Raw genomic sequence first — 16,670 nt, 5'->3', positions numbered from 1 at the left:
GATATTCAGCCACTGAGTGTCAGTATTACAGCAGTTCAGCCTGTTTAATCAACCATTTGTTCTCCAGAGGATTTACGCCCTTTCCTGACCAGGCCATTTTTTGCATTCCTTTTACTGACAATTGCGCGGTCATGCAATACTGTACATAAATGAATTTATGTCCTTTTTCCCCCACAAATAGAGCTTTCTTTTGGTGGTATTTGATCACATCTGCAGTTTTTATTTTTTGCACTATAAACAGAAAAAGACCGACAATTTTGGAAAACAACCCCCAATATGTTTTGCTATAAAACATATTCAATAAAAAAAATTAAAAAATCTAATTTCTTCATAAATGTAGGCCAAAATGTATTCTGCTACATGTCTTTGCTAAAAAAAAATCCTAATACGTGTAAATTAATTGGTTTAACTGAAAGTTATAGCATCTACAAATGGCGGTGTATATACTGGAATGTTTTTTTTTTATACTAGTAATTGTGATGATCAGCGACTTATAGCAGGACTGCAATGGGCATTCTGACACTGGGTGGGAAATGACTAACTGCCAATGACATAACTTTGTCAGTGACACTAATACAGCAATCAGTGATAATAAAAAGCACTGACACTGTACTAATGGCACTAGGCAGGAAGGGGCTAACATCTGGGGTGATCAAAGGGTTAACTATGTGCTGTGTGTGTTTTACATTATGTGCTTTACTATGGAGACATGCTGCTTTGTATTTCTCTGCTGTGCAGAGAAATAAAAAGCAGCATGTCCTTGCTGACAGGAGAGAGACATGTATTGTTTACACACAGGTCTCTCCCCTGTCAGCTTTCCCCAATGATCGCCAAGTGCAGTCCGGGACCCAGTGATTGACATCCCTAGCCGCCAATAGCAGAAATGCAAAACACATATATATACGTGATTTTGCGTAGCCCTGCTGCCCTTTAGCAGTACTTCTACTATAGGGTGGTGGGCAAGTGGTTAAGGTACATGGCGTATCAGAGGAACAGGGCCTGAACACTCACAGGGGGGATGAAGAGAAGAAGCTAGAGTGCCACTAAAGAGAGGTTCACCATGCAGAGGAGATGGCTGGAAGATATCTATCATGATATGGGTAACCAGGACTGGTTGAATGCTAGCAGTCTGTGCCCCATAGCATTCGGGACTGAATTTGCGGCACAGAGACCCTATGGATCTAGCTGCAGGTGTGGGAGAGTAAGGAGCTGACTGGTGTACATGCAGGAGATCCATGCTTAGTGCATGGCGGGATATCTGTTCTGCAGCTGGGAGTGAGGTGGCACAGTACCTGGTTGGTAGAGTGGGACACAGCCTATGTGGTGTCCCCCTCAAAATGCTGCATCCAGGAAGTAAGGTATACTGGCTCATGGGAGGAGAATCTCACAGTGAAGAGCCTCAAGTTACTGTGGAAGGTGGACAGTTCACTTTTAAGTACAGGGTGCCGCCTTAATGTTGATGTCTGCATGACCATGGTCCCACCTGGTCCCAGGCACTAGTGAGCACACCCATGGAGTGGTCCCCATCAGCAGGGCAGTTCAGCCCCAGTCTGACAACTGTGAAAATAGACCCCACCCACACGCGGGACCTATGGTAAGTGGCTGTTCTGCTGCATTCCGAACACAAGAGATCAGCTGCTCGCCACAGGTGTCGTTTAGAGTTTGTTTTGCATTTTCTCAATGAATGTAAAGTGTTCTCTGATTGGACGAGGTGATGTCATGATTTCCACCTAATCCTCTTCTAGTGGAGATCACTATAGTAGGGGTGCCTACTACAGCGATTCCAACTTCTAGAGGGAACCGCAGGTATGGTATACGCATAGTTACATTGGTCCAAGCTGGTCAATGAAACTGTAAAATTATTTATACCTGTAAGTCTTCTTTAATGATGGTATCTCTTTTTTTTGCAGAAGCAGCAGCTGAGATACAAGAAAATATTAGAAGTTGGTCTGCATAGAAAATTATTGGCCTGATGAGGGACCACGCATGCTCCAAACGCTCGCCAACCCCTGCCATCATGTGACCAGAAGTGACGTCTCAACTGAGGGAATCCCGGAACTAGGTGGATGTGCTGGAAGCCACCAGCACCACCGCCAGATGCTGGTGACCACTATCCATTCAAAGGCTTCACTCCTTCACCACAGTGGATGCTTATTAATTTACAAGCTCAAACCTACTTATGCTTTGTGAGTGGCCTGTATTACTATACCTTACATCCATTTTAAAAAGCTTTCATACTGCACTTAAAGGGCGCCACCTCTTTCTTCCTGATCTTCCACAGGGCCTCTCTAGCTTGTTATTGGCCGGCTGCCTCCACTCCATGGTACATCAGAATTACCTAAGGACATATGCTTATACATACTATTGTATGCCGCATCTACCTCCTTACTCTGTCTCGAAGTGCACCAAATATCCAGCTTGCCGTAGAAAATTAGTGGGAATTATTTAACTGGCTGCCATTGTTCTCTGCAAAATACTTGAGTATTTCCTCATGTGACAAAAGAGATCTTTCTGTTCAGTTGCAAATCTGTGTTGGACCCTGACTAGCTGCTCAAAAGACTTCTTTGGTTTTGTGTACAACTGTGGAACAAAATTAACACACACCACTATCAAAGTAAAAATGATCTGTTATCCCTAGTACTTTAGATTATCTGAGATGCTGAATCTTGCTGCTAAATCATTTGTAAGAAATAACCTGATTGGCTGCATTAGACTACATAGACAGTTCATCTTTCAGACACCTTCATAACTAACACAAGGATGATAAAAGGAGTAAATCCTTCTTGACATGAGACCTCCTATCTCTCTATTTCTATAGTAAATATTCAAAAGATTTACCAGATTTTCCAGCTCCAGGGCTGCCCAGGACGGTCAGTTTAATGTCACTCATGTTTCACCATCTTCTTCCTCTCATTGGTCAGCAGATCTCCAAACTAGATGTCTGATGATCCCCCCCTCACATCACATTCTGTCTTTGTGGAATCTTTGTAGCTGGAGATGTATAAATAGCGGCAATGACATCACCATCCTGTCCGAGGAGCCAAATCTCCTCCAGGAATCCTACACATATCCACTATTCATTACAAAGTAATCATGTTGAACACAGGAAAGAGATATTTCTAAAAATATAGACTTTTCTACGGCAAATGTAATACAAAATGCCTTTGGCCATTATTAAATATGAAATTAATTAATGTCTCTTTTTTAATGCATGTTGTGTACCCCTTAAGGAGCATCTGAATATTAATGGACGCTCTTAACTTTTCTAGCCGTAGCAATAGTCTGTCTAGGGGTAACAAACATCCCAATCAGCTGTTGTATGGTGGCATATAAGTAACATCACCATACTGTCTACAGCTAGCAAGCTAAGTGACAAAAGACTATGCATCACTTTTACATTTTAGATGGTAAACAAATGCATCATTATATAAATCAGACTGCAAACGTGCCTCATTCCTATGGCGCCAGCAGGAAAGACGCACACAGAGGGCGATTGCCATTACATGGTGTATTATAGGATCCATATGCGAATAATCCTAATGACTGACATAGAAGAGTTATGGGACAAGTAATTTAGTGATACTACATAATTACTACCTCTGGGTGGACTTTTCTTATTTCTACTTTGATGTTGGGATTACCAGACTGCTTTGTGGAGAGTGTGCACAGGATATATCACATATGAATGACATCAGCATGTGGATAGACTTGCTGTCTGCTTCTTTTTTCAGTGAGTTACTGAGTGGCCTCACTGTGTGGGATACGAGCGGAAGTGGCCATGTGTGCGGATGTTCATCTATGACCATTTCAACCGTTGCTGCTACCCTTTATTACCGCTCATGTTGACATCTAGGGCATTGGACTTCATTGCCCCAAACTCGTTCGGGGTCCTGAGGAAGCTAATAAGCGAAACGCGTCGAACTCTGCAGGACTTAGATGTCATAACATATAATGCTGTAATTTATTGGGCTGACTAGCTAAAATACTGTTTTTATGGTAAATTTTTGGAAGATATGTTTCAATAAACATGTTTTATACATTAATATGAGGTTGTCCATTTTCTGTACCAGTAAAGTCCCATTTGATTTTTGTGCTAAACAAATGCAGTTGCTTATAGGAATATCACCAGGCATTCCATCTGCAAAAAAGCACGAAACAGCAAGGTACAGTTAATGGACAAAACCTCACTCCTGGGCGAGTTACGCTTCTTCCCCATAACCTATGGGGGACATTGTCAGCACCTGTGGTGGTGAGCTCTTTGATCCACAACTTGGGGTTCCCCAGGGCGTGGAGTCTAAGCCCCAACCTGCTTGTTCACCAGGGCCCCTGATGGTGAGGATGGACTTGCAGCAGGCTGGGACCAGGTCGCGGCCCCCAGGTACACCCAGTTGAGGTAGAGGAGACTGCAAGCGGGAGCAGGGTTCAGCGGGAGAAGACACAGGAAATCCAGTAGGCAAGCTGAGGTCAGGACAGGCGGAAAACTAGCAATGTCAGGAACGAAGCCGGGGTCGGTACACAGATAGACTATATAGGAGCGATGTCAGGGACAAAGCTGGGGTCGGTACACAGATAGACTATATAGGAGCGATGTCAGGGACAAAGCCGGGGTCGGTACACAGATAGACTATATAGGAGCGATGTCAGGGACAAAGCCGGGGTCGGTACACAGATAGACTATATAGGAGCGATGTCAGGGACAAAGCCGGGGTCGGTACACAGATAGACTATATAGGAGCGATGTCAGGGACAAAGCCGGGGTCGGTACACAGATAGACTATAAAGGATACTAAGTAGAAACACAAGGGAGCTCCGACAACAACACGTTGCTCAGGCAAAGTGGGACTGACTGAGCATGTCTTAAATAGACAAGCCAGCTAGGAGGCGGCCAGGAAGTGATGGAAGGGAAGGACATAAAACTCAGAGAATAGCAGACGACACCCACAGGTGAGCACAGACAAACACACATGTGAGAAATCAAGAGCAGCAAGGAGGTAAGAATAAACACACAAGAAGCTGCAGGCTAACTTTTGACAGACATAGTGTAAACTTTGTATTTCAAATAAAAAAAAATGGAAATCACTTTATGAAGTTCAACCTGACTTTCAATTACTTTATTGCCACCCAGTGGCGGAAAAACATATGTATGTCAACACCAAGTTTTCATTTCGTTTTAGAGATTTATTTATTTTATTTATTTCAGGTACTTCTATAGCGCCATCAATTTACACAGCACTTTACATATATATATTGTACATTCACATCAGTCCCTAACCCTTAAGGGGCATACAATCTAAGGTCCCTAACTCACATTCATACATACACATACTAGGGCCAATTTAGACTGGATCCAATTCACCTACCAGCATGTCTTTGGAGTGTAGGAGTAAACCAGAGTACCCGGAGGAAACCCACGCAGGCACAGGGAGAACATGCAAACTCCAAGGCAGGTGGTGCCGTAGTTGGGATTCAAACCAACGACCCTAGTACTGCCAGGCGGAAGTGCTAACCATTTAGCCACTGTGCTCCACTATTTTTCCCAAAGGCTTGCCCTCAAAGATCTTTCCGGGGATGTAGTCTAGCTCACATTCATTGAATGAAACAAAAATCAAACCCTCAACTTTAATTTAGGAAATAGGTATCAATTCACATTTTCCTTACTGTCTTTGTAAACCCAAAGTCCAGTGGGTTCATTCTAAGCTCTAGGGCCCCAACTATTTCCTTTTGTTTAATACTAAAGTTCTGCATGCTCTTCCTTAGCTTCAAATAACTGAAATGTAAATTCACAGATAATCCAGAACAAAGGGCTGGTGAAACAACTTCTCATACAATGTTCTCAGTAGAAATGGGGATCTGGTCATTGAAAGGGCCTGCCACTCCGGTCCATAGATATGACACAGTGGCAAATCACCACTCTGTTGGTTTTCACACAATTGTTGTTTTTATCTCCACACCTCAGTCGAATATGTAGCTTTGAGTTTCCCAAGAACTCTTGAACAACCAGTCATATCAATCAATTTTATCTCCTGCATTATTCTCTTTAGCATATAAGGATATACCAGTCCATATTCTTGTGCCTCCTCTTTAATCACTACCCTCTGCAACTTGCAAAAGTGAGGTACTCGGTAGCTTGAGAAGTTTCAGGAATGACAGCTCTATGAGCAGGCTCGTCAACTTCTGAATGTCCAGCAGGGGGCAGTGCTAGCAAAGGAACTGCTAGTGCTGAGCTCACTGGTGGCAGGGAATATCACTCTTCCATCTGAAGACCAACCAACAATTGACACTGAAGCCTTGTACACACTAGAAGTTTTTTAACCTTACAGATCACTGTACTAACACAAGCAATATTAGTACAGAGGTCTCCCCTGCTGTGCTATTGTGTTCTTATTGTGGGACTGCCCCCCCCCCCCCCTCTGCATGTGCTGATTGGATGTCGGTCTGCTGCTGGTTTTCAAGGATGCTTGTTCGACAGAAGCCAAATGCAGGATCGGCTTCTGCCAGACTGACAGCTGTACACACGGGCCAAAAATTGGTCGTTCCTACTGTATCGGCTGATTTTGGCAGATATTCGGCCCGTGTGTACGGGGCTTGAGTCCCATGTTTCTGCTATGGCCTGACTGAACTCTGGAAAGAGTCTCTATAGACAGTTCCTCAGCAGGCACTAATTGTGATCAGTGCCTGGATTTATAAGGGTGCAAAAGGGGCAATTGGCCCAGACCCCCCCTACCAGAGTGGGGGCCCCAGATTTCCTTTATTTAAATGTCATAATTATAAAATTAGTTTTATTATTAAAAAAATTAACAAAGTGTGTGTGTGTTGCAGGATACGAGACAGTTAAGCTTGACTTCAAAGGCAAAGAAAGGGTTGAAGGCTTCTAGCAGATATTTTACATTTCAGCTTCTCATAATATTTTACTATTTAAGATGTATGTTTTAACAAGACTGTCTCACAGAATGTATTGCCTTGTTTATGAGAGACAAGTGGTTGGGACAAGAGAAAAGTTTGAAAAATGTTGGAAAGTGCCAGGCAACAGCCCCGACTGCATTGTGTGGAAGTAAAGTTAATGACCAGCATCTATTTATAGCAATGAAAAACTTGAGAGAGAAGCTGACTTCCCGTTTGGATAAAGGGGTGAATCTGACACTGCAATCTCAAATATGGTAAAACTTTGATAGCGAGTATTTCCCCGAAATTATGAGATTGGTCAGGTGTGGCCCTGGACTGGAATTTGGGCAGAATGACATAGCAGAGTGTTGGATAAAATCGGCAAAAGAGCAGAGGACCTTCCTTCCTAACATGTTTTGCACCAAGTGTAGTAGTGAAGTCAACTCCTAACCAATGGGTTTTTTCCATGTCCTAGGTCCTTCAACCCAACTTCCAACAGGTGATTTTTCGTTTCCTAATCCTTTTAGCCTGTGGTTCCATACACACCACCTTCTATGCACCTCTCAACGTCGTTCACTCAGCAAAAAGAGTGGGGACTTGCCATAATGATCAGAAAGATTTTACAGAGAGCTCAGCGAAATAGTTACCTATGCTCGATGATGCTTGCTCTCTCATCTCGGGAATACTGTATATTGTTAACATTCTCTCTGCTGGCTCATGAATGTTAACATTGAGGGGTCTCCAAACTTGAGGTGCCCCAAGTTCTAAATCCGGCAGTGAAAGTAGCCCTATCACTACCAACTTATCCTTCCATCACTCCAGTGGGCTTATGGGCCTCTGTCTGTCATGTGATTATTGCAGTACAGTTCTCTGGATCTGGCACTAAAGGGTGCATTGCAGGCCTCTACTAACGACAACAGCAGCAGGTTAGAAACTAGCCTTGCCGGTGCCTGAGGTGGTCCTGGCACTCCCTGCAGCAGATTCATCTCTGTGGTCCTCCTCCTCTTAACGCCTTGGGAAGCAAGAATAGTGTGTCATCTCCAAAAGAAGCTCCAATCACTGTTTACACGTGCTCCAAGGATGGATGGTCACAGCTAGTCCTGAGCAATAGTGGCAAACTATACTGATGGTTTTAAAGCCTCCAATGGTGTACAGCGCCAAACTTCCCTTAGGTTATTATTGCGCCTCTGATCAGGTTGCCCTACAAAGCCCAGATGGTAACAATCCCTAGGACAGCAATCTTTCAGTCACAGAAGGGCTTAGTAGGGTTTGTGAATTCCTCTCTAGGTGTATTCTGCAGCCATGTACAACAGTCTCTGTGCACAATGGATGATTCCATGCAGAAGCAGCAGCACATAATTCTCCCCTCTGTCCCCTGCTAATCCAATGGTACATTAGACATGCAGGTCCTGAGCTGCTCCTGCTCCAGACGCACCCTGCACATTTCCAAAAGTTTAATTTAGCCCTCTAACCACCAGAAAATGGCAGACATAGTGATCCCTAGAAGAAACTGTTCTCCTTCATGCTGCGCAGTTTCTTGTCTTCACACTACACAATCTAATACAAATTTCCTCTGTCCCATAGTGAGTTGCTATAGGTTACAGCAGCACAAAAGTTTCAGCTGCCTCAAAAATAGCTAGGAGCTTCCCAGATGATGCCTCACATGTAGCAGGACCCTCTAAGGAGTCACACAATGCTCCAGAGCACAAACCATTCAGCAGCAACTGATAAATGGATCTCTAGTATATTCAGCTCTGCTTGATGAGAAATATATTTAGATAACTCTGGGGAGTAATGTGTAGGGTATATGGGCTACCTGGTAGTTTTAAAGCAGAATTCTGTCCATGACTAGTTCAAGTGGAGAAAACAACTCCAACCCTCTCATAGGCTAGTGGACAACTTCAGGCAGGTATACTCATAGCCAAAAATATTGGCACCCCTGCATTTTTGTCAGATAATACACCACTTCGCCCAGAAAATTGTTGCAATTACAAATGTTTAGACATTCTCATGTTTATTTATTTTATTTGTATTAGTAAGTGGAGAAACAAAAAGCCTAATCTGACACATTCCATGCAAAACTCCAAAAATTGATTGGACAAAATTATTGGCACCTTCAATTTAATATTTGATAACACATCCCTGGGAAAAAAAAATTGCTTCCTGTAACTATCATTGAGTTCCTTACACCTCTCTACTGGAATTTTGGACCAATCTTCTTTCGCCAACTGCTCCAGGTCTCTAAGTTTGGAAGGGTTCCTTTTCCCAACTGCTGTTTTGAGATCTCTCCACAGGTGCTCGGTGGGATTGAGATCTGGACTCATTGTTGGCTAGTTCAGTACTTTGTCTGAAACAATTTCTGGGTGCTTTTTGATGTGTGCTTTGGGTCATTTTCCTGCTGTAAGATCCATGACCTCTGATGGAGACCCAACATTCTGACACTGGGTCCTACATTGCACCCCAGAATTCTTTGGTAGTCTTCAAATTTCATAATGTCATGCACATGGTTAAGACATCTAGTGCCTGAAGCAGTAAAACAACCCCAGAACATCAGTAAACCTCCACTATGGTTGACTGTAGGGACTGTATGCTTTTTCTGAAAACAGTAAAATGATGGGTTTTACCAAAAAGCTGTAATTTTGTTTTGTTTGTCCACACCACATTCTCCCAAAAGACTTTTGGCTTCCTCAGGTAAGTTTTGGTGAACTCCAATCTTTTTTGTTTCTGTGTCAGCAGTGGGGTCCTCCTGAGTCTCCTACCATAGTGCATAATGTCCCTTTTCATTCAGATGGTGACGTATAGTGTGAGCTCACATAGTTAGTCTGGCTGAAAAAAGACAAAAGTTCAACTAGTTCAACCATTAAAAAAAAAAAAAAAAGTATAATCCTACACCCGCAGTTGATCCAGAGTAAGGCAAACCCACCCCACCCCCACTATCAGCAAAGCATGGTCCAATTTGCTTCTGCAGGAGAAAAAATTCCTTCCTGATCCCCAAAGAGGCCGTTGGATACTCCCTGAATCAACTTTCCCTATAAATATTAGTATCCAGTTATATTATGTGTATCTAGGAAAGAATCCATGACTTTTTTAAAGCATTCTACTGAGCTGGCCAGAACCAACTCGAGGGAGTCTATTCCACATTTTCACAGCTCTTACTGTGAAGAAACCTTTCCGTATTTGGAGATGAAATCTCTTTTCCTCCAGACGTAAAGAGTGCCCCTTTGTCCTATGTGATGACCTCAGGGTGAGTAACTATACTGAGTTCACTATATGAACCTATGATACTGTATATTTATACACGTTGATCATATCCTCCCTTAATCTCCTCTTCTCAATAGAATAAATTCAGTTCCTCTAATCTTTCCTCATAGCTTAACTCCTCCGTGGTTGCCCTTCTCTGCACTTTCTCCAGTTACCCAATATTCTTTTTGTGAATTGGTGCCCAAAATTGAACTGCATATTTGTCAGGGATCCGGGTGTGACCAGAAATGTGTGGACTGACACAGGGGAGTAGCAGGCTTCAGGAACACAGGTGTAGTCAGGGCTGGAGAGGTGGAATAGTCAGGCGGGCCGTAAGGTACTGTTAGGCACCGCCCGGCGGGATCTCTAGTGACCCACAGAACAGGATTCCCCAGGGCGCGGAGTCTAAGCCCCAGTCTGCCTTTTCACCAGAGCCCCTGATGGTGGGGATGGACTTGGTGCAGGACTGAGACCAGGTCGTGGCCCCTGAGTGCACCCAACTGTGGTAGAGGGGTCCGCCGAGGGTATGTACCGGGGGAAAGCCTGATGTGAAGGGGCTGGCAGGTTTGGACAGTAGTGACTGGATCCGTGCGGGATGGATGGATCGTCAGGCGTAGTCAGGCAGGCCAGGTCAGCAACGTGCGGGCAGTGAGGTACCGGAGGAGCAGGCAGGGAATAGTCAGGGTCACAAGCCGGGTTCAGTAACTCACGGGCAGCGTGGTACAGAGGATCAGGCAGAAGGATGGTCAGGCAAGCCAGGGGTTCAACAGGAGACGGTCAGCAGAGGTCAGGATCAAAGCAGGGCCAGCAAATAGGCAGAAACACAGGATACCAGGTACAGGGGCTCATGGGAAACATACACCAAGGCACTGACTGCAGGTCTGGCCATTCCTTAAATACACCTCCTGCAATCAGCCCCAGGTGTTGGCTGATTGCAGGAGTGAGCTTCTGGCTGCTGAGAGCACCCACTGGTCAGCCCTGGTACTGCAGCCTACACGGCAGGTGAGTCCCACCACCAGTGCTGAGTCCATTCCTGACAATATTTCAGATGAGGTGTTACTAATGATTTGTACCGGGGTAATATGATATCTCTCTCTCTCTGGAGTCTATACCTCTTTTAATACAAGAGAGGATTTTGCTCGCTTCAGAAACCGCAGCTTGGCATTGTATGTCATTATTAAGCTTGTGATCTACCAGAACTCCCAGATCCTTCTCCACCATTGATTCCCCCAGTTGTACCCCCCTAGTATGTATGATGCATGCATATTCTTAGCCCCCAAGTGCATCACCTTACATTTATCAACATTAAACCTAATTTTCCACATAGTTGCCCAAATAAACAGTGCATTGAGGTTGGCTTGTAAGTTGGAGACATCCTGTAAGGACGTTATTCCACTGCACAGCTTGGTGTAATCTGCAAAAACTGAAATGGGATTTGTAATCCCAGACTTTATATTATTTATAAATACATTAAAAAGTAAGGGTCCCAACACTGAACCTTGAAGTACAGCACTGACAACCCTAGACCATTCAGAGTATGAATCATTCACCACTACTCTCTGAATACGATCTTTTAGCCAGTTTTCTATCCATTTACATATGGATTTTTCCAAATGCTTTTGCAAAATCCAAGTATACCATGTGCAGAGCCACCCCTCTGTCCAAGGCTTTGCTCTCCTCCTCATAAAAAGAAATCAGATTTGTTTGACAACTTCTGTCTTTCATGAATCCATGCTGTCTTTTGATTAAAATATTTTTTTTCCAGCAAGAACTCCTCTATGTGGTCTTTTATTAAACTCTCCAGTATCTTCCCAACTAAAGAAGTTAAACTAACAGGTCTGTAATTTTTTGGTAAAGATTTTGATCCCTTTTTAAATATTGGCACCACATTGGCCTTACACCAATCCAGTGGCATTATGCCAGTCATTAAAGAGTCCCTAAAAATTAGAAACAACGGCTTTGACATGGCAGAGCTCATTCTTTAAGGAACCTTTATACTGTCTAAATATTTCTAGATCATATCAATTGTGAGCCAGTGTGGATCATCTGGGGCTGTGTCAATACCATCTCAGAACAAGAGCTTCCCCATGTTCCTTTGTATACACAGAGCTGAAGAAGGTATTTCATAAATTTGCCTTCTCTTTGTCCCCAGCCATCCACTCTAAATTATTTTGTGAAGGGTCTACATGCTCGGACCTAAGCTGTTTACTATTAATATATTTAAATAATTTTTGGGGGTTTGTCCTATCTTTTGCAATCTGTCGTTCTCAATTTTCCCTTGATTTCCTTTTTACATATTATGTTATCTTCTTTGTAATGTTTAAACGATGATAGCGTTCCTTCATTCTTAAATTTAATAAAAGCTCTTTTCTTATTATTTATAGCTTTTTTAACTTTGGCTGTAAGCCACATAGGTTTTATTTTTAGCCTTTTAAACTTGTTGACCATGGGAAAATATTTTGTTGTGTGTTCACATACAGTCTTTTTGAAGAACTTCCATTTATGTGTTGTGTGCATCAATGCCAATATTCCCTGCAAGTCTAAGTCTTGAAGAGCATCTCTCAGCCTTGGAAAATTGGCTCTCTTAAAGATGAGTGTTTTTATTTTTCCTATATATGCTTGTTGTTTACAGCTAACAATAAATGAAATCATGTTATGGTCACTGCTACCCAGATGTTCTTTTATATTGACATTAGTTAATAAGCTCTGCATGATTTGAGATTACCAGGTCCAGCAGAAGCATCATTCCTAGTTGGGGCCTCTATGAACTGTACTATAAAATTGTCCAGGGTTTATAAATTTTTGCTCTTTATCTGTTCCCAAAGTGCCTTTACTCCATTCAATTCCGAGTAGTTAAAATCCCCCATTATTATCACTGTCCCAATCCTTGAAGCGCTTTTGATCTGTGCAAGGAGCTCAGTCTCTACCTCTTCATTAACATTGGGTGGCTTATAACAAACTCCAATGATTACCTTTGTAGTATGCTCCTACATGTGCAATTCAACCCATAATGCTTCAGCCTCATCACACTCTCTATCAACTAGGTCCCCTTTCACACTCGCTTTGAGATCACTTCTCACATAGAGACAGACACCACCACCTTTCTTTTTTACCCTGTCTCTCTGAAAGAGAACATAGCCAAGAATATTAATGGCCCAGTCATGTGAAGAATGAAGCCAAGATTCAGCAATACCAATTAAATCATAGTTCTCTTCATACACCAAAGCTTCCAACTCACTTAATTTGCTTGGCAGACGTCTGGCATTGGTGAACAAACACATTATAGTTGTATGCTGTGCCTGAAGGTCAGCTTAAATTTGGAAGTTGATCAAGGACTTTAGCCACCATTCGAACAATCCTTAGTTTCAATCTTTGATCAATTTTTCTTTTTTGTCCACGTCCAGGGAGATTAGCTACAGTGCCATGGGCTGTAAACCTCCTGGCTGTGGGTCTACAGGTCCCAAGATCATCTGCTTCTCAGACACACTTCCCCCTCTATCTGCAGGAAATTATGTGTTTACTCTGTGCTGAACACTAGAGGGGAAGAAATATGTGAGCACATGTCCCTGAATTGCAGAATGACCAGCCTGAACCTGGCTACAAAACTTTAGCATGTATTAGTAAAACTGTACATATTATCGCAACTTAGTGTATCCAGGTGAATTATACCTTATTTTGTTTCAGGACAAATTAAGCCTTCATTTTTTGGTATATGGTAATAGATATCTACTGATTTTTGTTTAAATTACCAAAGGAAAATTGGCACAAAAGAGTAAAAAAGCTTGAAAGGTAACTATATATTTCTTGCGGTTACCATGAGTTACCACCATTGAACAAACCAAAATGAATTCTCATACTTCTGATGATTGCAGTAATACCATTTGGGTATGTTATTTCTTGTATATACCCATAGTAGGGCCCAGACACAATCTACTAATCTCCCATCTACTGACTCTGACACTAGTTGACACTGATACTAATTAAAAAATGTTTTATATTAATCTACCCAAAACACACTGACCATGACCTTTGACCGTAGTCTTGACCATAGTTCTGCTCCACTTTCATGTTTCTTTATGTGTTGTATAGAACTACACCAGGTTACTACTGCTCAGTAGTACGTCGACATCTACTGACTATTTTGTACCATTACAACTTGTTTATCATGTGATTTGGTCTCTCCCTATGTCCTTCCCTCCTGTCTATTGCTAGTTAGTTTAGTTATAGCTAAACTCCCCCTGTTCTTCCATGTTCCCACAGTCAGAGTTAGTACATCACAGAGACAGGGCTTAGGAAAGTAATTGTCTTCTTACGCCAATGAACTGGAAACACATCTTCTGTATTGCAATTAAATAAAGTAATATTGAGCTAGATTCAACTTCTGTGTTTTATTAAAGTGGAGTTCCACCCAAAAGTAGAAGCTCCGCTCATCTGCCTCCCCCCTTTCTGCTTCCACATTTGGCACCTTTTGTGGGGGGAGAGGGGAGTGGGTGCCTAGGTTTGACAGGTACCCACTACCACTTCCGACTCAGTTTGCCATGGCCCCCCCCCTTCCCCCCGCAGCTCTCTAGGTCTTTCACAAGTCCCACAAGACTGCGGCCCATTCACAAAGCAGAGCACAGTAGGAAACCAACTGTGAAGCCGCACCCGACAGCCGATTGAAGAATCGGTTTGGGATGAGGGCACCGCTGGATCCCTGGACAGATAAGTGAACTAATATTTAAAAATCAGCAGCTACAGTATTTGCAGCTGCTGACTTTTAATTTTTGGGAGGGGGGGTTGTAGAAGTCAGCAGGTGACCATACTGTCCAGACAGACTGGGTCTAATGAGGTAATACATTAAGCAGCATTTAAAACAGAACAACCCTGACACTGAGCTCGATCAAACCCTGACCTAGCTATTAGAGATGAGCGAAGTATTCAAAAATTCGATTCGACTGATTCGGCGAATTCGTGGAAAAATTTCGATTCGAGTCGAATATATTCGCTGCGAATTTAACTTATAAAAGGGTGTTTCTAGGCTTCAGAGAGCCTTTATATTAGTGCAGAACACTGTACCTTTAATTTAAATGCCCTTGGAGTCTGCTGGGGAAGAGAAATAATACTGACAGTCAGTATGACATGCAGATGAGTGCCGTCGATCTTAGAATCACCGCACACTTCACTCATTTGGGCAGTCATGGGGCCAAAACCAGAGTGTGGAGCCACAGTGTGGCGGTGGAGGCAGCAGCAATGGGAGGCCATACAGCACCCTATGACAAAAATGGAAACCACCAGCAGTGTGAGGAGACCTGAAAGTGGCACATGGCAGAGTGTGGCGATGGAGACAGCAGCAATGGGAGGCCGTACAGGGACCCATGACACACTCTGGACCTGGCAGCAGCATGAGGAGGCGGTACAGGGGCCCATGACAGATTACGGGCCTGGCAGCAGCATGAGGAGTCGGTACGGGGGCCCATGGCAGATTAGGGGCCTGGCAGCAGCTATGGGAGGCCCGTAATCTGCCAGCACCCTATGACAAAAAATGGAACACACCAGCAGTGTGAGGAGACCTGAAAGTGGCACATGGCAGAGTGTGGCGATGGAGACAGCAGCAATGGGAGGCCGTACAGGGACCCATGAGAGACTCTGGACCTGGCAGCAGCATGAGGAGGCGGTATAGGGGCCCATGGCAGATTAGGGGCCTGGCAGCAGCTATGGGAGGCCCGTAATCTGCCAGCACCCTATGACAAAAAATGGAACACACCAGCAGTGTGAGGAGACCTGAAAGTGGCACATGGCAGAGTGTGGCGATGGAGACAGCAGCAATGGGAGGCCGTACAGAAACCCATGAGAGACTCTGGACCTGGCAGCAGCATGAGGAGGCGGTATAGGGGCCCATGGCAGATTAGGGGCCTGGCAGCAGCTATGGGAGGCCCGTAATCTGCCAGCACCCTATGACAAAAAATGGAACACACCAGCAGTGTGAGGAGACGTGAAAGTGGCACATGGCAGGGGCATGATTCATGGCGGATTTAGTCAGTTGTGTCAGGAACTGGTGGTTTGAAATCCAGACTAATCCACGCCTGATTCATTTTCACAAACGTGAGTCTCTCCACACTTTGGGTGGATAGTCGTGTCCTCCGCGGAGTTACAATACCTCCTGCCGCACTAAACACGCGCTCCGATGCCACGCTACTGGCCGGGCATGACAGCCTTTCAAGGGCAAATTCAGCTAGTTGGGGCCAAAGGTCAAGTTTCGTTGCCCAGTAGTCAAGGGGATTGTCTACCTCGGTTGGCAGGGTGCTGTCCAAGTAGGCCTAAGCCTGTTGTTTGAGGTCCTGCTCCAGGTCCACCTGATGCTGCTGCTGCTGCTGCGGCTGGTTAGTAGTTTCCTCACTGCGCTGGTGAAGAAAGCTACTCATCATCGACTGCAGACTGAGGCAGCTGCTGCTGGTGGAGCTGCCACTGCTCCTACCACCCCACCCCTCCCCTGCTGCCATGGCAGCGGAACGCGAGCGCACAGGGCCCACAGTGTCTGAGGATGGACGTTGGCGCAGAAAGGCAGA

At 44.1% G+C, this 16,670-nt stretch overlaps 1 protein-coding gene and 1 long non-coding RNA gene across 2 annotated transcripts in view; one reads left to right on the top strand and one right to left on the bottom strand.

Annotated features, from left to right (window-relative positions):
• RERGL (RERG like) overlaps window positions 1-16,670 on the bottom strand; it is a 232,941-nt gene that overhangs the window by 12,576 nt on the left and 203,695 nt on the right. The window contains exon 3 of the mRNA XM_089689092.1: window positions 2,839-2,991. Within this exon, the coding sequence (XP_089545218.1) occupies window positions 2,839-2,890 (52 nt within the window). The 5' untranslated portion in view covers window positions 2,891-2,991. The remainder of the gene's footprint in view (window positions 1-2,838; window positions 2,992-16,670) is intronic.
• Window positions 1,917-4,045, top strand: LOC149452679 (uncharacterized). The gene is made up of 2 exons (XR_016314856.1): window positions 1,917-2,186; window positions 3,732-4,045. It is a non-coding gene; the product is annotated as an uncharacterized LOC149452679 (long non-coding RNA).

Source organism: Staurois parvus, unplaced genomic scaffold, assembly GCF_062004578.1.
Source record: "Staurois parvus isolate SC_StPar_1 unplaced genomic scaffold, SC_StPar_1.0 ptg000469l, whole genome shotgun sequence".
NCBI classification, from domain to species: Eukaryota; Metazoa; Chordata; class Amphibia; order Anura; family Ranidae; genus Staurois; species Staurois parvus.
The sequence above is the reverse complement of the archived record's forward strand: the minus strand, read 5'-3'. Positions and strand labels throughout refer to the sequence as shown.